At 46.3% G+C, this 23,135-nt stretch overlaps 1 protein-coding gene across 2 annotated transcripts in view; it reads right to left on the bottom strand.

Moving 5' to 3' along the window:
* FAM174B (family with sequence similarity 174 member B) overlaps nt 1-22,582 on the bottom strand; it is a 134,051-nt gene extending 111,469 nt beyond the window's left edge. For both annotated transcript variants that reach the window (XM_089687647.1, XM_089687648.1), the window contains exon 1: nt 22,211-22,582. In XM_089687647.1, the coding sequence (XP_089543773.1) occupies nt 22,211-22,524 (314 nt within the window). In that variant the 5' untranslated portion in view covers nt 22,525-22,582. The remainder of the gene's footprint in view (nt 1-22,210) is intronic.
* Between the last annotated feature and the right edge of the window lie 553 nt (nt 22,583-23,135).

Here is a 23,135-nt window from a genome sequence, read left to right as displayed (position 1 = left end):
TCCATCGTTCAGAAGTGTCCCTTGTACATGGGGCCTTAGGCTTCCGATTAGCAGCAACATATAGCAATAAAAGCTGATCAGTGTAAGCAGCCATGCCAGTGTTAAATGGTTTTTCTCAACCGTCTAACTTCTACATCTGCAGGAAAGCTTGTTCTGTTGAAAAACAATTAACTTGCTGGCTGGATCACCAGGTGAATAAAAAAGAAAGAAAGCCTAAAAAAGAAAACTAATGCAGCCATCACATCTAAGAATTGGTAAGCTGCAAAATAATGAATGCTTGCTTTTGCTTCAATTTGGGGGTTATATACACCATAAAAACTCTTGGCACCAAAAAAACATATTGCATAAATTTGCAAAAAACTCAGGACGGCAATTGTTGTACCATGCACACCAGATCTCCCAGTTATGTCCAATTTATATAGACATGCGCATGCCAGGTGGATCCCCTCAGGGAAAGGATCCTCTGCTCAAGGTGTGTGTTCACCCTGCCCTTAAACCACCCTATCCCTATAATTACTCGGTGAGAAAGTCAGAGCCAGCCCATACACATGCCAATTACTGGCACAGCGCGTCTAAAACGTCTTTTCTGCAGATAATTTACACCTGTATGGGCGCCTAAGGAAAGTTGAGTGCTAACTGGCTACACAGGATTGTGTATTCTATACTACACCTTGTAATTAGAGGGTGTCAGGCTGCATGGAGTACGGAGATGATGGGAGACAATACTGGAAGAAAGCTTATATTCAAAGATTACCAAATTCACCATCTTTCATTAACTGCTTGAGCTCTGGAACGTTTTATGACCAGGCCGGTTTTTGCTATTCAGCACTGTGATACTTTAATTGGCAATTGCGCGGTCATATAACACTGCACAAATGAAATTTATATCATTATTTCACACAATTAGAGCATTCTTTTGGTGGTAGGTTTTTTATTTTTCTGGGGGAAAAAAAACAATATTTTTTTACTTTCTGCTGTAAAACATATCCAATAAAAAAAATTTTTGAATCCAATATCTTCATAACTTTAGGCCAAAATATATTCTGCGACATGTCTTTGGTAAAAAAAAAAAAAAAAGAATCCCAATAAGTGTATATTAATTGGTTTGCATAAATGTTATGTGTCTACAAACTATGGAAAACACGCATGCACGCACACAACTTAAAACAATTTAAGGAACACTTTTTAATCGGCGTATAGCATCAAGTCAATTAACCCCTTGCCTACTGGGCACTTATACCCCCTTCCTTACCAGGCCAATTTTCAGCTTTCAGCGCTGTCGCACTTTGAATGACAATTGCGCGGTCATGCAACATTATACCCATATGAAATTTTTATCATTTTTTTCTCACAAATAGAGCTTTATTTTGGTTGTATTGCCGCTGGGTGTTTTACTTTTTGTGCTATAAACAAAAAAATAGCAAGAAAATTGACAAAAAAAAAAGGTTTGTTTCTATTATAAAATTATGCAAACAGGTAATTTTTCTCCTTCACTGATGTGCGTTAATGAGGCTGCACTGATAGGCAGCACTGATGGGCACTGATAGGCAACACTGAACGGCACTAATGAGGTGGCACAAATAGGCGGCACTAATAGGTGGAACTGACAGGCGGCACTGATAGGTGGAACTGACAGGCGGCACTGATAGACGGAACTGCTGTGCTCTGACTGGCGGCACTGCTGGGCACTGACTGGCGCAACTGCTGGGCACTGACTGGCAGCACTGATGGGCACTGGTGGGTGGCACTGATGGGCACTGGTGGGTGGCACTGATGGGCGCTGATCATCAGGGCACTGATCATCAGTGCCCTGATGATCGGTGCCGATCCCTGCTCTGACAACTGCCGATTCTCGGCAGTACTTTCCCCACGTTCTGACAGTGTGAAAAAAGCGCAGCCGAGAACCTGCAATTGCATTTCCCTCTGATCAGCGTGTCATTGGACACGGCTGCTCATGTGGTAAAAAGCCGCTGTGATTGGCCTTTTACCACATCACGTGATCAGCTGTGTCCGTAGGACACAGCGATCACGGAGATCGCCGGGTGCGCGCCCCCTGAGAGCGCGTTCTGGGAGGATGTCATATGACGCCCTCCCAGAACTGGCCGGCCGCTGTGTAGCTGTCATTCGGCTATCTGCGGTTGGCAACTGGTTAAACTCCTGGGATACTGATCTGGTCAGGTAAGTAGCAGTGGGGGTTGTTAATCAGTTTCAGCTGCTTTGGTGTTAATGAAATTAACAACAGGTGCACTAGATGGGCAACAATGAGATGATCCTCAAAACAGGAATGATTTTACAGGTGGAGGCCACTGACAATTCTCTACTCATCTTTTCTATTTTTCACTAGTTTTGCATTTGGCCAGGGTCAGTGTCACTACTGGTAGCATGAAGCGATACCTGGACCCTACAGAGGTTGCACAGACAGTCCAACTCCTCCAGGATGGCACATCAATACATGCCATTGCCAGAAGGTTTGCTGTGTCTCCCAGCACAGTCTCAAGAGTATGGAGGAGATTCCAGGAGACAAGCAGTTACTCTAGGAGAGCTGGACAGGGCTGTAGAAGGTCCTTAACCCATCAGCAGGACCGGTATCTGCTCCTTTGTGCAAGGAGGAACAGGATGAGCACTGCCAGAGCCCTACAAAATGACCTCCAGCAGGCAAATGGTGTGAATGTCTCTGACCAAACAATCAGAAACAGACTTCATGAGGGTGGCCTGAGGGCCCGATGTCCTCTAGTGGGCCCTGTGCTCCCTTCCCATCACCACAGAGCTCGATTGGCATTTGCCATTGAACACCAGAATTGGCAGGTCCACCACTGGCACCCTGTGCTTTTCACAGATAAGAGCAGGTTCACCCTGAGCACGTAACAGACATGAAAGGGTCTGGAGAAGCCAGTCCATATCAGTATCGATATCCAACATCCAGTATGATATTTTTCCCCATTCAGATCTGAGGTGTTTTCAAAGTGTTCCTTTAATTTATTTGTGCAGCAAGTGTGTGTGTGTATATATATATATATATATATATATATATATATATATATATATATATACACACATACACATATACACATACACATACATACACATATACACACACATACACATATATACATACACATACATATACACACACACACACATACATAATTTATTTTCTAATACCAGTGATGGCGGCGATCAGTTATTTAACGCGAGACTGTTATTGTGCGGCGGGCAATCTGACACTTTGTGGGAACTATAAGTAAACAGCAAAAAAAGGTGAGCGCTAGGTAATATTGGGAAGCAGCTAGCACAGAAGACAGGTATCAATCCCCAAAAATGAATATGTAAACAAGTGCAGCACTAAAAGTACTAGAATGAAACAAAGTGCATCACATAAAAGACGTATCAATATATGCTAAAACGGAACAATAAAGTGCATCGTGTAAGAGTGCAGAAAATGATCTGCAAATCACATGGTAAAATAGAACTATTAATGCATTAAAAACTGAATGAGTAATGTGGAACAGCATAGTGCATCATATAAAAGTGCAAAAAACAATCAAGAGGATATAAGTCAATAATAAAATTATAAAGTGCCTCGTACATGCATAAATAATGTGATAATATCCGTAGTAATGGGTAATATCATATGCAATATAAATTTAAAAAATTAAATGGATAGCAGATTACAGTAATAAAACTAATATTGTCCATGATAGGGTGTGATCAACACAAATGTCTGTTAAATAATAAGGTGCAGCAAACTAAAGTGCTGGATGTGAAAGTGATAGTAACTTTGTGGGAACTGTCTAACTGACGCTAACATAACCAGTGACACTAACACAGTGATCAGAGCTAATAATATACATGGACAATGTACTAATGACTCTGGATGGGACGGGGTTAACATCTCGGGGTAATCAAAGGGTTAACTGTGTGCCTAACAAGTTTTAATGTGTTTACTGTGTACTGTTTTCTCTAAGCCATGTGCAGTTTATGTATTCCCTGCTTTGCAGGGAGACAAAAAACAGTGCACCGCCGCTGTCAGTAGAGAGATCTGTCTTGTTTACTTACACAGACCTCTCTCCTGTCATTCACTCCGCCAATCAGCAGGCCCCGGTCATAAATCAATGCCTGGGACCTGTTGAGCAAATAGCACCACAGCCGGGGAGAGGGGCCCCCCACCCAAAAATGCCAAATCATGTACTTGTACATAATCTGACACAACAGAGCCGCCTGCCCTCAGTATATGTACTTGGGCCGGTCAGCATCTGGTTAAATCGGTACTAAACCCAAAACCAAAAATGTAATATATTGCAGCTTACCAATTATTAGATGTGGTGGCTGCATTAGAGTTCTTTTTTAATTTTTGTTTTGTTTTCCCTCTAGTGATCTGCCTAGTAGCACACCTCCTGTGTTAGGTGCACCCACTCTGGATGAAGGCGCACAGAAGACAGTATTGTCAGTCCGGGGGAGGGGTGTGTTAAATGTACTAGAAGATTTAAATACACAAATTAAATGCAAATCGCAGCTCACATTTTATAATCAGCTACAGCAACAGTTTTGTTCCTTTTGGGATAAAGGTTTTACATAACATAAAAGCTGATCATTGTAAGCAGCCCTGTCCATGCTAAACAGTTTGTCTCATCCCTGTAAACTGATACATTTGGAAGAGAGCTTGTTCTTTTAAAAAGAGCAGACTTACTGGCTGGTTCACAAGGTGAAAGAAAGGCTAAAAAAAAAAAAAAAAAAAAGATCACATGCAGCCGTCACATGTAAGAATTGGAAAGCTGTAATATAATAAATGTTTGCTTTTGGGGTTAATTCTGATTTCTCACATACATTAAAATCAGCAACAGTTTGGCTAGAAAATTACTTAGAACTCCCAAAATTATATATTTTATGAAAGCAGAGGCCCTCGAGAATAAAATGTTTTGTTTTGTCACACAATATTTGCACAGCCATTTACCAAATGCAAATTTTCAGGGAAAAAAATATAGACCCATTTTGGTGCACACAAATACAAAACTGATGTATGTATATATATATATACATACATACACACACACACATACAGTGGGGATCGAAAGTTTGGGCACCCCAGCTAAAAATTTGTATTAATGTGCATAAAGAAGCCAAGGAAAGATGGAAAAATCTCCAAAAGGCATCAAATTACAGATTAGACATTCTTATAATATGTCAACAAAAGTTAGATTTTATTTCCATCATTTACACTTTCAAAATAACAGAAAACAAAAAAATGGTGTCTGCAAAAGTTTGGGCACCCTGCAGAGTTAACATCTTGTACTGCCCCCTTTGGCAAGTATTACAGCTTGTAAACGCTTTTTGTAGCCAGCCAAGAGCCTTTCAATTCTTGTTTGAGGTATCTTTGCCCATTCTTCCTTACAAAAGTCTTCCAGTTTTTTCAGATTTCTGGGCTGTCTGTCACGCACTGCTCTTTTAAGGTCTATCCATAGATTTTCAATTATGTTGAGGTCAGGAGATTGTGAAGGCCATGGCAAAACCTTCAGTTTACGCCTCTTGATGTGTTTAGGATCATTATCCATTTGTAGAAGCCATCCTCTCTTTAACTTCAGCTTTTTCACAGATGGCATCAAGTTACCATCCAAAATTTGCTGAAATTTTATTGAATTTATTTTTCCTTCTAGTCGTGAGATGTTCCCTGTGCCACTGGCTGCAACACAACCCCAAAGCATGATTGATCCAACCCCATGCTTAACAGTTGGACAGAGGTTCTTTTCATTAAATTCTGTGCCCCTTCTTCTCCAAACATACCTTTGCTCATTCCGGCCAAAAAGTTCAATTTTAACCTCATCGGTCCACAGAACTTGTTTCCAAAATGCATCAGGCTTGTCTATATGTTCATTTGCAAAGTTCAAACGATGATTTTTGTGGTGAGGACATAGAAGAGGTTTTCTTCTGATGACTCTTCCATGAAGACCATATTTGTACAAGTATCTCTTTATAGTGGAATAGTGTACCACAACTCCAGTGTCTGCCAGATCTTTCTGGAGGGATCATGCAGTCAAACGTGGGTTTTGAATTGTTTTGTCTCACAATCCTGCGAGCTGTTCTGTCTGATATTTTTCTTGGTCTTCCAGATCTTGCTTTAACTTCCACTGTTCCTGATGACTGCCATTTCTTAATTACATTCCGAACAGAGGATATTGACATCTGAAAACGCTTTGCTATCTTCTTATAGCCTTCTCCAGCTTTGTGAGCATCAACTATTTTCAGTTTCAGTTTTCTAGACAACTGCTTAGAAGAACCCATGGTGCTGATTGTTGGGGCAAGGTCAGATGAGTCTGGGCATTTAAAACCTTTGAGATTGACATCACCTGGTCTTCCCAGACGATGATTGAGAACAATCCATGACACTGGCAGGTCTCAGCTTTGCAAAGGGGGCAGTGCATGCTATAAATTCTGCAGGGTGCCCAAACTTTTGCAGACGCCATTTTTTGTTTTCTGTTATTTTGAAAGTGTAAATGATGGAAATAAAGTCTAACTTTTGTTGACATATTATAAGAATGTCTAATCTGTAAATTGATGACTTTTGGAGATTTATCCATCTTTCCTTGGCTTCTTTATGCACATTAATACAAATTTTTAGCTGGGGTGCCCAAACTTTCGATCTCCACTGTATATATAAAAAGATGATGTTGTGCCATGTAAATAGATACCAAATAAGTCAAGATTTAAAATTGTGTCCACCTGAGAAATGGCAAAAACTACAGTCTGTAAAAATATCCATAATTGGCCCTTACTATGATACTAAACCCACAGCAGTAAAATCAGTCTGTATATGCATAAAGCATGCTTGTTATACTCACTGTGGAACCTAAGGGGTTAATCCTCTGCATTGTGTAAAAATGCTGTTTGATCCTGACTTCTCTGATCCTCCCCTTCTTCTACTGTCCCCATCTTATCTCCTGATAAGACATATCGTGTGGAGTCACTCTGCACGTGCTCAGTTTGGTGTGTATTGCTAGAGAGGGTTTTTTTTTTTGTTTTTATTTTGGGAGAGTGCATGTGATCAGCACAGGGCCTATCAGCACTGTCCAGACAGAGGTCAGGAGTTCTGAATCCTTCTAGAGCAAAATGAAAACTCCTCCTAACAGCTTTAAGATGTCCTCTGCTGGACACTGATAGAAGTAACATGATAACTCTAACTGCTGATGAGAAAAGGTAATAAGCAGGTTATATTTACTAAAATAATTAAATTTCCATGTTGTGTGTACTGTGGGAGACCAGATATAGTGAATGCGGGGTCCGGGGAGACCAGATATAGTGAATGCAGGGGTCCGGGGAGACCAGATATAGTGAATGCAGGGTCCGGGGAGAGCGGATATAGTGAATGCAGGGTCCGGGGAGAGCGGATATAGTGAATGCAGGTTCCGGGGAGAGCGGATATAGTGAATGCAGGTTCCGGGGAGAGCGGATATAGTGAATGCAGGTTCCGGGGAGAGCGGATATAGTGAATGCGGGTTCCGGGGAGAGCGGATATAGTGAATGCGGGTTCCGGGGAGAGCGGATATAGTAAATGCGGGGTCCGGGGAGAGCGGATATAATAAATGCGGGGTCCGGGGAGACCAGATATAGGGAATGCGGGGTCCGGGGAGACCAGATATAGGGAATGCGGGGTCCGGGGAGACCAGATATAGGGAATGCGGGGTCCGGGGAGACCAGATATTGTGAATGCGGGGTCCTGGGAGACCAGATATTGTGAATGCGGGGTCCTGGGAGACCAGATATTGTGAATGCGGGGTCCTGGGAGACCAGATATTGTGAATTCGGGGTCCTGGGAGACCAGATATTGTGAATGCAGGGTCCTGGGAGACCAGATATAGTGAATGCGGGGTCCGGGAAGACCAGATATAGTGAATGCAGGGGTCCGGGGAGACCAGATATAGTGAATGCAGGGGTCCGGGGAGACCGGATATAGTGAATGCAGGGGTCGGGGAGACCGGATATAGTGAATGCAGGGTCCGGGGAGAGCGGATATAGTGAATGCAGGGTACGGGGAGAGCGGATATAGTGAATGCAGGTTCCGGGGAGAGCGGATATAGTGAATGCAGGTTCCGGGGAGAGCGGATATAGTGAATGCAGGGTCCGGGGAGAGCGGATATAGTGAATGCAGGGTCCGGGGAGAGCGGATATAGTGAATGCGGGTTCCGGGGAGAGCGGATATAGTGAATGCGGGTTCCGGGGAGAGCGGATATAGTGAATGCGGGTTCCGGGGAGAGCGGATATAGTGAATGCGGGTTCCGGGGAGAGCGGATATAGTGAATGCGGGTTCCGGGGAGAGCGGATATAGTGAATGCGGGTTCCGGGGAGAGCGGATATAGTGAATGCGGGTTCCGGGGAGAGCGGATATAGTGAATGCGGGTTCCGGGGAGAGCGGATATAGTGAATGCGGGGTCCGGGGAGACCGGATATAGTGAATGCGGGGTCCGGGGAGACCGGATATAGTGAATGCGGGGTCCGGGGAGACCGGATATAGTGAATGCAGGGTCCGGGGAGACCGGATATAGTGAATGCGGGGTCCGGGGAGACCGGATATAGTGAATGCGGGGTCCGGGGAGACCGGATATAGTGAATGCGGGGTCCGGGGAGACCGGATATAGTGAATGCGGGGTCCGGGGAGACCGGATATAGTGAATGCGGGGTCCGGGGAGACCGGATATAGTGAATGCGGGGTCCGGGGAGACCGGATATAGTGAATGCGGGGTCCGGGGAGACCGGATATAGTGAATGCGGGGTCCGGGGAGACCGGATATAGTGAATGCGGGGTCCGGGGAGACCGGATATAGTGAATGCGGGGTCCGGGGAGACCGGATATAGTGAATGCGGGGTCCGGGGAGACCGGATATAGTGAATGCGGGGTCCGGGGAGACCGGATATAGTGAATGCGGGGTCCGGGGAGACCGGATATAGTGAATGCGGGGTCCGGGGAGACCGGATATAGTGAATGCGGGGTCCGGGGAGAGCGGATATAGTGAATGCAGGGTCCTGGGAGACCGGATATAGTGAATGCAGGGTCCGGGGAGACCGGATATAGTGAATGCAGGCTCCGGGGAGACCGGATATAGTGAATGCAGGCTCCGGGGAGACCGGATATAGTGAATGCAGGCTCCGGGGAGACCGGATATAGTGAATGCAGGGTCCGGGGAGACCGGATATAGTGAATGCAGGGTCCGGGGAGACCAGATATAATGAATGCAGGCTCCGGGGAGAGCGGATATAGTGAATGCAGGCTCAGGGTCCGGGGAGACCAGATATAGTGAATGCAGGGTCCGGGGTTTAGTAACATTTTAAATGTCTTTACAGGTTACCAGTTTAGAGTTAAAAATGAGCTCTGGCCCTGGAAGTATTGCTCTCACTCTAACATTTGCTGCAATATCTCACATATGGTGCGAACGCTATTTACATATATTCACATTTCTGCGTAAGCACGGGGGGGGGGTGGGGTGAGGGAGCTTTACATCTTTTATTTTCTGGTACAATCATTTTTACAGAACATACAGATGCTTGCCCATGCAGGGGGTACAAAAAAAGAAGCAGTCACGTAGTCATGAGTGCAATCATGAGCAACTAAACATTTTAGCGGCATAAACTTCTAATGAACGTCTGCACAGAAGGAGCCATCGGTCTGCATATGTTGCCTAAACCTGAAGGCCTAGGGCACAGGTGTCAAACTGGCGGCCCTCCAGCTGTTGCCAAACTACAAGTCCCATGAGGCATTGCAAGACTGACAGTTACAAGCATGACTCTCAAAAGGTAGATGGGACTTGTAGTTGTGCAACAGCTGCCAGTTTGACACCCCTGGCCTAGGGGCATACAAAGAAAAAAAATGAAAAATTGGTAGGTAAACTAGTAAGGGGGGGGGGATAAAAAAAAGAAAAGAAAACAAAAAGGGGGAAGGAGGGCAATAGGGGGGTTGTGGGGTTCCTGAAGGCTTTGGTGGTGGCATCAGCAGTCAGATGTTACCAAGGCTGGTCAGACACAGGCTGGGGAGAGCGTACAACCACCAAGGGGTCCACATGGGAGTCATGAAAGATGCTAGACATCTTTTCATTGATCATCAGGTTGGTCAGATTTCTCTTCACCACTGCAAATGAAACAGAGGGTGCCCTCCAGGCCTTGGCAACAGCAGGTTCAGTGACAATAAACAGGTAGATGTCAAGCTTTGGCTGGTATGAGAAGAAACCTGGCAGTAGGGCTAATTATCCATCTTTTCAAATGGCTACACGAAATAATGTGTGTAAGACCCCAAAGACCCGGGACCAGAACCTCATTAAAGGTGGGCAGGACCACCAGATGTGAACCTCATCACCATGTTGGCCACAGCCTCTGAAACACCTATCACTGCAGGATGGGTTTGGACCTGATATGCCTTCTGGAACCCAATACCACCTCAAAAAGTCCTTATAAGCCGCCCCAGTGTGGTTGTGTTGAAGGGACATTTTGCTATAGATGACCGGGACTTACTCCAATCCTCAGGGTCAATAGAAGTTCCCAAATCTTGTTCCCAACTTAGTGCTCATGTACACTGCAGTTGATAAACTGACGTTCAGGAGCTTATCTGCATTTTTTTTTAGCAGCCCCTGAACTCTCCCTAATGTTTTCCTAGGTGTCCATGTACACATCATCGTTTACAGGCAGTTGAATTTCCAGTTGTGAACTTGCGTTCAGGAGTAGATTTTACCGGCGTTTCAAACGGCAAACGCCAGTAAACGTGGCTGCCTGCGTTTATACGCGTTTGCGTTTAGAAGCATTCTTTACTGTTCCATATCCAGATACTGTCCAGAGCCTTTTTTCATCATCAGAAATGCATGCAAAGCATTATCTATGTATTCAAATGGACCCGGTACACCAGCGCAGTCAGTTCCAGGTTTCATGTGAAGGAAAAAATGGTAGAATGTGCCGCATTATGCTCATGATGGGATCCATAGTGAATACAACCAGAAAAGACAGGTCATCTCAACACATACTGCTCTCTCTGCTTCTGCTCTCTCTATTTCTCCCCAAATGTCTGAAATAGTTAATTTTTACTGTTTTTCAGTGCATTCTGGACATTTTTGAAGGTCTCCTGAGGTTATCTTTAAAAAACGCTTCTAAATGCAAAACGCACATAAACGCGGTATGCAAACGTGGCTAAACAGCTGTTTTTTTAACCTACGTTTCCCAGCAGTCATTTTCCAGTGGTCAAAAGTGTTTTCCAAACGTCCCGTGTATATGAAGCCTTAGCTTGTAGGAAGCAGAAGGAGGGTCAGTAGCATTCAGGGAAGAGTAGATCATGGAGATGGTGCAGGAAGCACCAGAGGAGTGTCTACAAATGTGTTTGAAGGCCATAGGTTTTTAAAAAAATGTGATTGGCCTCAGGTGATACACAGAGATGAAACACATCCTCCTGCATAAGTTGTACCTGTTTATCTCAAAAGTCCTGAATTTATAAAGTTTGTTTGAGAATTTAAAAAAAAGGGATGGAGAGATGAAATTACACTCTGCAGAGCTCAGTGAAGAGAGCTCTGAGAGCAGATTGGAGGGAAGAGACCCCACCCCCCACAGCAGTTAATCAGCTGGAGGTCCCTCTCCATCACCATTTTTTTTCTTGGTGTCAGGAAAAGTTGTCAGAAGTGACTCATACTGACAGCAGAGGAATGAAGAAGCAAACAGAAATGACACTTAGTGCTCTGGGCTGAGACAAGTACCCACTATAGAGGGATATGTTTTGTTCACATCTCGTGTCCGAGGGTTACAACCACTCACAAGCAGAACTCCGGGAAATTTTTATTCCCCCATGCAGTGCGGGCTCAGCTTATCTGCTAATTTTTGCCTAGGGCTGAGGAGAGCTGAGATATAATTACCTAATCTGCCAATCCTCCCAGTGCAAGATAGGTCCCTTCCTCCCCTGTGGTCTAGCAGTCTTGTGTGGTGTACTGTTCCTGATATCATCACACCCATAGACCGCGTCTGAACATGAGGAGGGCAGGAACAGTCCACCGCTGGACATGGGGGGAGTGGCGTTTTCCAGTGGATCGAAGGATCTGGCGAGTACAAAATCTGCATTCATCCCTAGACAAAACAAGCAGTTAACCCAGGGGTGCTCAACCTGTGACCCTCGGAGCCCACTGATCTGGTTACCAAATCACTCGACCGCTTTAAAGGGTTGAGCACCCCTAAGTTAACCCACGACCCTGGAGTTCTGCTTTAATAATATCAACATATATCCCAAGTCCCCATAGTGCATACCAAGCAGCGTTGCATGTCCTCCAACAAATGATCATTCACACAGCATGGCAATAAGGCCCCTTGCACACAGATCTATAGTTCCTGAGCCTCCAATCCCAGCCAATCAAAGTCTATGGCTGCCTGAAACACGCTGCGGCTGGATGGAGTTTCATTGAACAAGCCCCCAGGTAAGGAGAACATAAACCACTGTGTGCAAAGGCCCCGGGGCCTGCACAGCAAGTTCCACAGGTTAGGGATCAGGGGGTTGGATCCTGACATACTTGTATTTCAATGGAATTCCACAGGTTATTAAGGTCTGTCTTCAACAATCCACACACTATGCAATCTAAAGGTGCAAACCACTGAAAGTCAGCTGAAATGTGCAATCTTAGACATGGTAGGGGTTATTTACTAAACTTGGAGAGTGCAAGCTGAAGTTAGAAGCTGATTGGCTACCATGCACATCTGCACCAGATTCTGAGTGCTCCAGTCTTAGTAAATTTTCCCCGGTCTTTATGTGACCCTCTGAATCTTCCAGGATACAGCCCTAAATGGAGCAATATTCAGCATAAAATCCTACAGACTACGACTGACTTGTATGATTGTAATGTTGTGTACGGGAGACAGTCTCACACTTTTCTATAACATGAAGGAACCCTTAAAGCAGAACACTGATGAAATGTTTTATTTTCCCATGCAGTGGGGCTGTGCCCACACTCCATGGCATGAGCAAATTGATCATTTTATCTAGGGCACAGGTGTCAAACACAAGGCCCGAGGGCCAAATCTGGCCCTCCAGGCCATTTCATGTGGCCCTCAGACCTCTCCTGCAGCTGTGGCACTCCCTCGTCCCTGAGGGGATAATCAGCCACCAGAGGATACATCCATTACTCCTAAAGGAAGGATCTCCCAATTTTACTAGCAAAAGTATATGTCCAGCAGGTTCCAGGGAAAGTGAACCGAAAGCGTGTATAGCCTAATTGCAGGCATCAAAGGAGGTGAGCGCACATCTTCACTATTTGAAGGATTCACAAAAGTCACAAATTGAAGAACAACAAGCACCAAGTCACTATATACAAACAATTATTTATTCAATGGGACTATTGTTTTGGTGATGTTTGGATTCATACTGGTCACTACTGGTTGTTTATGAGCATTTGGTTATTTTTGTTTATGGGGATCATTTAAATGCGTTTTAGTTGAGTGTTATTAGTTGGTTTATTATTTTTGTTATATTAAATGAGGGTATTATGAATATACCGTATTTTTCGCTCCATAAGATGCACTTTTTTCCCCCCAAAAAAGGGGGGAAAATGTCAGTGCGTCTTATGGAGCGAATATAGAGCGGCCGGTCCGGTATTTCCACCGCCGCCGTGCAGAATACCGGGCCGGCCGCTCAGCTCTGCAGCGGGACCTTAAGAAGAGGACTGCTGACCTTTGGGGAGGTGGGGAGCGGGTACCTGAATTGGACAGGTACCCGCTCTTACTTCTTTGATCTTACCTGTTCCTCTATCCAGCGGCGCACTGTCTTCCCGACTTCTGTAGGCAAGACAGCCGGGTGCCAAGTGCGCATGCGCAAGAAGCGGTGCTTTTTGTGAATTTTAAGGTGGTACCTGGGACACATGACCGATCCCAGAAGCCGCCGGACCAATCACAAAGCACAAGTGCTTCTCGCTCATGCGCACTGGGCACCCGGCTGTCATGCCGAGCGCCATTACAGAAGCCGGGAAGACAGCGCGCGGCTGGATAGAGGAACAGGTAAGATGAAAGAACAACTCCGCGGAAGTGGGAGCGGGTACCTGTCAAATTCAGGTACCCACTCCCCCCCCTCCCCAAAGGTCAGCAGTCATCCCCTGTACTATCCACAGTCTCTGGTCATCCCTGTGCTGTCCGCAGTCTCTGGTCATCCCTGTGCTGTCCGCAGTCTCTGGTCATCCCTGTGCTGTCCGCAGTCTCTGGTCATCTCCTGTACTGTGTCTGCAGTCTCTGGTCATCCCTGTGCTGTCCGCAGTCTCTGGTCATCCCTGTGCTGTCCGCAGTCTCTGGTCATCCCTGTGCTGTCCGCAGTCTCTGGTCATCCCTGTGCTGTCCGCAGTCTCTGGTCATCCCTGTGCTGTCCGCAGTCTCTGGTCATCCCTGTGCTGTCCGCAGTCTCTGGTCATCCCTGTGCTGTCCGCAGTCTCTGGTCATCCCTGTGCTGTCCGCAGTCTCTGGTCATCTCCTGTACTGTGTCTGCAGTCTCTGGTCATCCCTGTACTGTGTCTGCAGTCTCTGGTCATCCCTGTACTGTGTCTGCAGTCTCTGGTCATCCCTGTACTGTGTCCGCAGTCTCTGGTCATCTCCTGTACTGTGTCCGCAGTCTCTGGTCATCCCTGTACTGTGTCTGCAGTCTCTGGTCATCCCCTGTAGTGTGTCCTCAGTCTCTGGTCATCCCCTGTACTGTGTCTGCAGTCTCTGGTCATCTCCTGTACTGTGTCCGCAGTCTCTGGTCATCCCCTGCACTGTGTCCGCAGTCTCTGGTCAACCGAGAGGAGAACAAATTGTACACACATGAGAAGAGAGCCCAGAATACTACAACCGAGAGGAGAATTTTCGGTCAGCAGTCATCTCTATAAGGTCCCGCTATAGAGCTCAGCGGCCGGCCCGGTATTCTGACACGGCGGCAGTGGAAATACCGGACCGGCCGCTCCATATTCGCTCCATAAGACGCACTGACATTTTCCCCCCTTTTTGGGGGGGAAAAAAGTGCATCTTATGGTGCGAAAAATACGGTAGGTAAGTATATCTGTACTTTAAGAACCCCTAGACCAGGGTTAGGCAACCTGAGAGCCGCAGGACTACAAGTTCCAAAAAGGGGGGAAAATGTCAGTGCGTCTTATGGAGCGAATATGGAGTGGCCGGTCCAGTATTTCCACTGCCGCCGTGTCAGAATACCGGGCCGGCCGCTGAGCTCTATAGCGGGACCTTATCGAGATGACTGCTGACACGAAAATTCTCCTCTCGGTTGTAGTATTCTGGGCTCTCTTCTCATGTGTGTACAATTTGTTCTCCTCTCGGTTGTAGTGTTCCGGGTTCTCTTCTCATGTGTGTACAGTTCGTTCTCCTCTCGGTTGTAATGTTCTGGGTTCTCTTCTCATGTGTGTACAGTTCGTTCTCCTCTCGGTTGTAGTGTTCCGGGTTCTCTTCTCGTGTGTACAGTTTGTTCTCCTCTCGGTTGTAGTGTTCCGGGTTCTCTTCTCATGTGTGTACAGTTCGTTCTCCTCTCGGTTGTAGTATTCCGGGCTCTCTCCTCGTGTGTACAATTCGTTCTCCTCTCGGTTGTAGTGTTCTGGGTTCTCTCCTCGTGTGTACAATTCGTTCTCCTCTCGGTTGTAGTGTTTCGGGCTCTCTTCTCATGTGTGTACAGTTCATTCTCTCGGTTGTAGTATTCTGGGCTCTCTTCTCATGTGTGTACAATTCGTTCTCCTCTCGGTTGTAGTATTCTGGGCTCTCTTCTCATGTGTGTACAATTCAATCTCCTCTCGGTTGTAGTTTTCTGGGCTCTCTTCTCATGTGTGTACAATACGTTCTCCTCTCGGTTGTAGTTTTCTGGGTTCTCTTCTCATGTGTGTACAATTCGTTCTCCTCTTGGGTTGTAGTATTCTGGGCTCTCTCCTCATGTGTGTACAATTCGTTCTCCTCTCAGTTGTAGTATTCTGGGTTCTCTTCTCGTGTGTACAATTCATTCTCCTCTCGGTTGTAGTATTCTGGGCTCTCTTCTCATGTGTACAATTCGTTCTCCTCTCGGTTGTAGTGTTCTGGGTTCTCTTCTCGTGTGTACAATTCGTTCTCCTCTCGGTTGTAGTATTCTGGGCTCTCTTCTCGTGTGTACAATTCGTTCTCCTCTCGGTTGTAGTATTCTGGGATCTCTTCTCATTTGTGTACAATTCGTTCTCCTCTCGGTTGTAGTATTCTGGGTTCTCTTCTCGTGTGTACAATTCGTTCTCTCAGTTGTAGTATTCTGGGTTCTCTTCTTGTGTGTACAATTTGTTCTCCTCTCGGTTGTAGTGTTCTGGGCTCTCTCCTCATGTGTGTACAATTCGTTCTCCTCTCGGTTGTAGTGTTCCGGGCTCTCTTCTCATGTGTGTACAGTTCATTCTCCTCTCAGTTGTAGTGTTCCGTGTTCTCTTCTCGTGTGTACAGTTCGTTCTCCTCTCGGTTGTAGTGTTCTGGGTTCTCTTCTCGTGTGTACAGTTCGTTCTCCTCTCGGTTGTAGTGTTCTGGGTTCTCTTCTCGTGTGTACAGTTCGTTCTCCTCTCGGTTGTAGTGTTCCGGGGTCTCTTCTCATGTGTGTACAGTTCGTTCTCCTCTCGGTTGCAGTATTCCGGGCTTTCTCCTCGTGTGTACAATTCGTTCTCCTCTCAGTTGTAGTGTTCTGGGTTCTCTCCTCGTGTGTACAATTCGTTCTCCTCTCGGTTGTAGTGTTCCGGGCTCTCTTCTCATGTGTGTACAGTTCGTTCTCCTCTCGGTTGTAGTGTTCTGGGTTCTCTTCTCGTGTGTACAATTCGTTCTCTCAGTTGTAGTATTCTGGGTTCTCTTCTTGTGTGTACAATTTGTTCTCCTCTCGGTTGTAGTGTTCTGGGCTCTCTCCTCATGTGTGTACAATTCGTTCTCATCTCGGTTGTAGTGTTCCGGGCTCTCTTCTCATGTGTGTACAGTTCATTCTCCTCTCGGTTGTAGTGTTCCGGGTTCTCTTCTCGTGTGTACAGTTCGTTCTCCTCTCGGTTGTAGTGTTCTGGGTTCTCTTCTCGTGTGTACAGTTCGTTCTCCTCTCGGTTGTAGTGTTCCGGGCTCTCTTCTCGTGTGTACAGTTCGTTCTCCTCTCGGTTGCAGTATTCCGGGCTCTCTCCTCGTGTGTACAATTCGTTCTCCTCTCGGTTGTAGTGTTCTGGGTTCTCTCCTCGTGTGTACAATTCGTTCTCCTCTCGGTTGTAGTGTTTCGGGCTCTCTTCTCATGTGTGTACAGTTCATTCTCTCGGTTGTAGTATTCTGGGCTCTCTTCTCATGTGTGTACAATTCGTTCTCCTCTCGGTTGTAGTATTCTGGGCTCTCTTCTCATGTGTGTACAATTCAATCTCCTCTCGGTTGTAGTTTTCTGGGCTCTCTTCTCATGTGTGTACAATACGTTCTCCTCTCGGTTGTAGTTTTCTGGGTTCTCTTCTCATGTGTACAATTCGTTCTCCTCTTGGGTTGTAGTATTCTGGGCTCTCTCCTCATGTGTGTACAATTCGTTCTCCTCTCGGTTGTAGTATTCTGGGTTCTCTTCTCGTGTGTACAATTCATTCTCCTCTCGGTTGTAGTATTCTGGGCTCTCTTCTCATGTGTACAATTCGTTCTCCTCTCGGTTGTAGTATTCTGGGCTCTCTTCTCGTGTGTACAATTCGTTCTCCTCGTGGGTTGCGATCTGATATCCTGGACTCCTGCCGATGTTGCTGGAGGTTCCACGAGTCATCTCTGCGCTCAGATCAGTCATTTCTGACACTGATGATCTATGTAGCTTTCTCTAGGAGTGGATCCCTTCAGCCTCGTCCACACGATTAGAATATCTGATGAATGGTCGTCCGTTTTTTGTCGTTGCTTGCTAGTCTCATATGGAAAATGAAGAAGTTACTAAAGTTACAGGAACTCTCGTAGGACAGAATACGACTTCAGGACTGATGTGTTCTTTCGTTCCTCAGCATGCACAGTCTCTTGGTTGCTCAATTTTCTTTTCCCGTACAAATTACACGAAAATTCTTCATTCTATTATCTTAAAATGTTCCTGCTTGTCCCTTCAGATATTTTCACATGAACTGTCGTGATCGGCTCTTGATAGCTGTGTACTAACAATCAGATTACGGGACAATCACTCCAAAAGGGGTTTTTTTGTCCGATAGTCTCATGGTGTGTCCCAGGCATTACCTCTGATATCATATATAAGGAGCATTCCTCCACTGACCATCATACTAATGTACTGTGACCTGTAGATGTAGTCATTATTATACAGCTCTCTGGGACCAAAAAGGTATTTTTTTGGAAGAATTCCAGGAAAAATTCCCACACTATATGGGTTAAATGCTCATTTGTGTCTAGGGCAGGGGTATGCAACCTGCGGCTCTCTAGCTGTGGTGGAACTACATTTCCCATGAGGCATTGCAAAGATTAGAAAACTGACAGTTAAAGCTATGACTTGCAGAGGCATGATGGAACTTGTAGTCCTGCGGCTCTCAGGTTGCCTACCCCTGGTCTAGGGGTTCTGAAAGTACAGATATACTTACGAATTGTACACATGAGAAGAGAACCCGGAACACTACAACCGAGAGGAGAACGAATTGTACACACATGAGAAGAGAACCCGGAACACTACAACCGAGAGGAGAACGAACTGTACACACATGAGAAGAGAGCCCGGAACACTACAACCGAGAGGAGAACGAATTGTACACACATGAGGAGAGAACCCAGAACACTACAACCGAGAGGAGAACGAATTGTACACACGAGGAGAGAGCCCAGAACACTACAACCGAGAGGAGAACGAACTGTACACACATGAGAAGAGAACCCAGAACATTACAACCGAGAGGAGAACGAACTGTACACACATGAGAAGAGAACCCGGAACACTACAACCGAGAGGAGAACGAACTGTACACACATGAGAAGAGAGCCCGGAACACTACAACCGAGAGGAGAACGAATTGTACACACGAGGAGAGAACCCAGAACACTACAACTGAGAGGAGAACGAATTGTACACACGAGGAGAGAGCCCGGAATACTGCAACCGAGAGGAGAACGAACTGTACACACGAGAAGAGAGCCCGGAACACTACAACCGAGAGGAGAACGAACTGTACACACGAGAAGAGAACCCAGAACACTACAACCGAGAGGAGAACGAACTGTACACACGAGAAGAGAACCCGGAACACTACAACCGAGAGGAGAATGAACTGTACACACATGAGAAGAGAGCCCGGAACACTACAACCGAGATGAGAACGAATTGTACACACATGAGGAGAGAGCCCAGAACACTACAACCGAGAGGAGAACAAATTGTACACACAAGAAGAGAACCCAGAATACTACAACTGAGAGAACGAATTGTACACACGAGAAGAGAACCCAGAACACTACAACCGAGAGGAGAACGAACTGTACACACATGAGAAGAGAACCCAGAACACTACAACCGAGAGGAGAACGAACTGTACACACATGAGAAGAGAGCCCGGAACACTACAACCGAGAGGAGAACGAATTGTACACACGAGGAGAGAACCCAGAACACTACAACTGAGAGGAGAACGAATTGTACACACGAGGAGAAAGCCCGGAATACTGCAACCGAGAGGAGAACGAACTGTACACACATGAGAAGAGACCCCGGAACACTACAACCGAGAGGAGAACGAACTGTACACACGAGAAGAGAACCCAGAACACTACAACCGAGAGGAGAACGAACTGTACACACGAGAAGAGAACCCAGAACACTACAACCGAGAGGAGAACGAACTGTACACACGAGAAGAGAACACGGAACACTACAACTGAGAGGAGAATGAACTGTACACACATGAGAAGAGAGCCCGGAACACTACAACCGAGAGGAGAACGAATTGTACACACATGAGGAGAGAGCCCAGAACACTACAACCGAGAGGAGAACAAATTGTACACACAAGAAGAGAACCCAGAATACTACAACTGAGAGAACGAATTGTACACACGAGAAGAGAACCCAGAATACTACAACCGAGAGGAGAACGAATTGTACACAAATGAGAAGAGAGCCCAGAATACTACAACCGAGAGGAGAACGAATTGTACACGCGAGAAGAGAGCCCAGAATACTACAACCGAGAGGAGAACGAATTGTACACACGAGAAGAGAACCCAGAACACTACAACCGAGAGGAGAACGAATTGTACACACGAGAAGAGAACCCAGAATACTACAACCGAGAGGAGAACGAATTGTACACACGAGGAGAGAGCCCGGAATACTGCAACCGAGAGGAGAACGAACTGTACACACGAGAAGAGAGCCCGGAACACTACAACCGAGAGGAGAACGAACTGTACACACGAGAAGAGAACCCGGAACACTACAACCGAGAGGAGAACGAACTGTACACACGAGAAGAGAACCCGGAACACTACAACCGAGAGGAGAATGAACTGTACACACATGAGAAGAGAGCCCGAAACACTACAACCGAGATGAGAACGAATTGTACACACATGAGGAGAGAGCCCAGAACACTACAACCGAGAGGAGAACAAATTGTACACACAAGAAGAGAACCCAGAATACTACAACTGAGAGAACGAATTGTACACACGAGAAGAGAACCCAGAACACTACAACCGAGAGGAGAACGAACTGTACACACATGAGAAGAGAGCCCGGAACACTACAACCGAGAGGAGAACGAATTGTACACACGAGGAGAGAACCCAGAACACTACAACTGAGAGGAGAACGAATTGTACACACGAGGAGAGAGCCCGGAATACTGCAACCGAGAGGAGAACGAACTGTACACACATGAGAAGAGACCCCGGAACACTACAACCGAGAGGAGAACGAACTGTACACACGAGAAGAGAACCCAGAACACTACAACCGAGAGAACGAACTGTACACACGAGAAGAGAACCCAGAACACTACAACCGAGAGGAGAACGAACTGTACACACGAGAAGAGAACACGGAACACTACAACTGAGAGGAGAATGAACTGTACACACATGAGAAGAGAGCCCGGAACACTACAACCGAGAGGAGAACGAATTGTACACACATGAGGAGAGAGCCCAGAACACTACAACCGAGAGGAGAACAAATTGTACACACAAGAAGAGAACCCAGAATACTACAACTGAGAGAACGAATTGTACACACGAGAAGAGAACCCAGAATACTACAACCGAGAGGAGAACGAATTGTACACAAATGAGAAGAGAGCCCAGAATACTACAACCGAGAGGAGAACGAATTGTACACACGAGAAGAGAGCCCAGAATACTACAACCGAGAGGAGAACGAATTGTACACACATGAGAAGAGAGCCCAGAATACTACAACCGAGAGGAGAACGAATTGTACACACATGAGAAGAGAGCCCAGAATACTACAACCGAGAGGAGAACGAATTGTACACACATGAGAAGAGAGCCCAGAATACTACAACCGAGAGGAGAACGAATTGTACACACGAGAAGAGAACCCAGAACACTACAACTGAGAGACTGCGCTACAATCTACTACTTGTCCAAAAAGTCCGTTCCTACAAACCACAAACATTACACAACATAAAAAGGTTAAACATAATTGTAACAACAAGTATCCAACTTCTAATGAGAGAAACTAAAAAGTTTATAGTAGTTGTGAAACATCGGAGGGAGAGATGATATCAATACATAATAAGGGGAAGAAGACAGAGAGTTACATAAGAAGGACAAACAGATGACAGGTCAGTGACAGATGAGACCCACAACTGTCACCAATTATCCCCCATTACCCATTATTATACCCCCATCACTTTCCTATCATTGCCCATTATTCTACTCCCACCAACCAACAATCTACCCCCCATCATCCTTCATTCTACCCCCCATCATTCTACACCTCATAATCCACCCCCCATCACTCATCATTATACCCCTATAATAGGATTCCATCATCTGTCATTCTACCCCCATCACTTTTCTATCATTGCCCATTATTCTACTCCCACTAACCAACAATCTACCCCCCATCATCCTTCATTCTACCCCCCATCATTTATCATTCTACCCACCCATCATCCTACCCCCCATCACTCTACCCATCATCCTACCCCCCATCAACCTACCCACCCATCATCCTACCCCCCCTTCCCATCCATCATCCTACCACCCATCACCCATCACCCTAGCCCCATCATCCCCCGGCGGCAATTACCGGCATATTTTCACCACCAGGCAGACGATGAGCAGAGCGCTGAAGCCGCACACAAAGATGAAGACACTCCGGATGGTCGGCATGTATTCCCGGATGGAGCTGACACGGGTCACCCCGGCGGTGTTGTTGCCCGGAGTCCCCGGGGTCTCGGCGGTGCTGTTCCCGGGGATGGCCGGTACCGATCCCACTCCATCCTGCTCCCTCCGGTACAGTCGTCCTCTCAGATTTCCACCCAGAGGTCCGCCCAGACCTCCGCCCGCTTCGTACACCACAACACCCAGCAACACCAGCAGCCACGGGGCCGTCATCTTCATCCTCCCCGTATCACAGTCCTCCGCTCCGTCCGCTCTCCGTGCAGGAAATGGGAACCCGGAAGAGTTCTGCGCACCGTGTATGAAGGGGGCGGGGCTGTCACTCTGTGTAACCCGGCAACCGAGGATCCCCGGGACTGTCCTCAGGGCAACACTTCATACATTGAGGAATGGAGGGAAACAAATAATAAACTGCAACTAAAGGAAAACCATTCTATTGTCATAATGAGGGAGGACTATCACCCCTGTCAGGTGTCTGTGACCCCCTAACACTACTACATTGCTACTGACCTCCACACTCTACTACATTACTACTGACCCCCACACTCTACTACATTACTACTGACCCCCACACTCTACTACATTACTACTGACCCCCTAACACTACTACATTGCTACTGACCCCCACACTCTACTACATTACTACTGACCCCTAAACACTACTACATTACTACTGACCCCCACACTATACTACATTACTACTGACCCCCACACTCTACTACATTACTACTGACCCCCACACTCTACTACATTACTACTGACCCCCACACTCTACTACATTACTACTGACCCCCACACTCTACTACATTACTACTGACCCCCACACTCTACTA

This window comes from Staurois parvus, unplaced genomic scaffold (genome assembly GCF_062004578.1).
Source record: "Staurois parvus isolate SC_StPar_1 unplaced genomic scaffold, SC_StPar_1.0 ptg000432l, whole genome shotgun sequence".
In the NCBI taxonomy this organism is placed as follows: domain Eukaryota; kingdom Metazoa; phylum Chordata; class Amphibia; order Anura; family Ranidae; genus Staurois; species Staurois parvus.
Note: the sequence above shows the minus strand (reverse complement) of the source record. Positions and strands in the feature narration are given on the sequence as shown.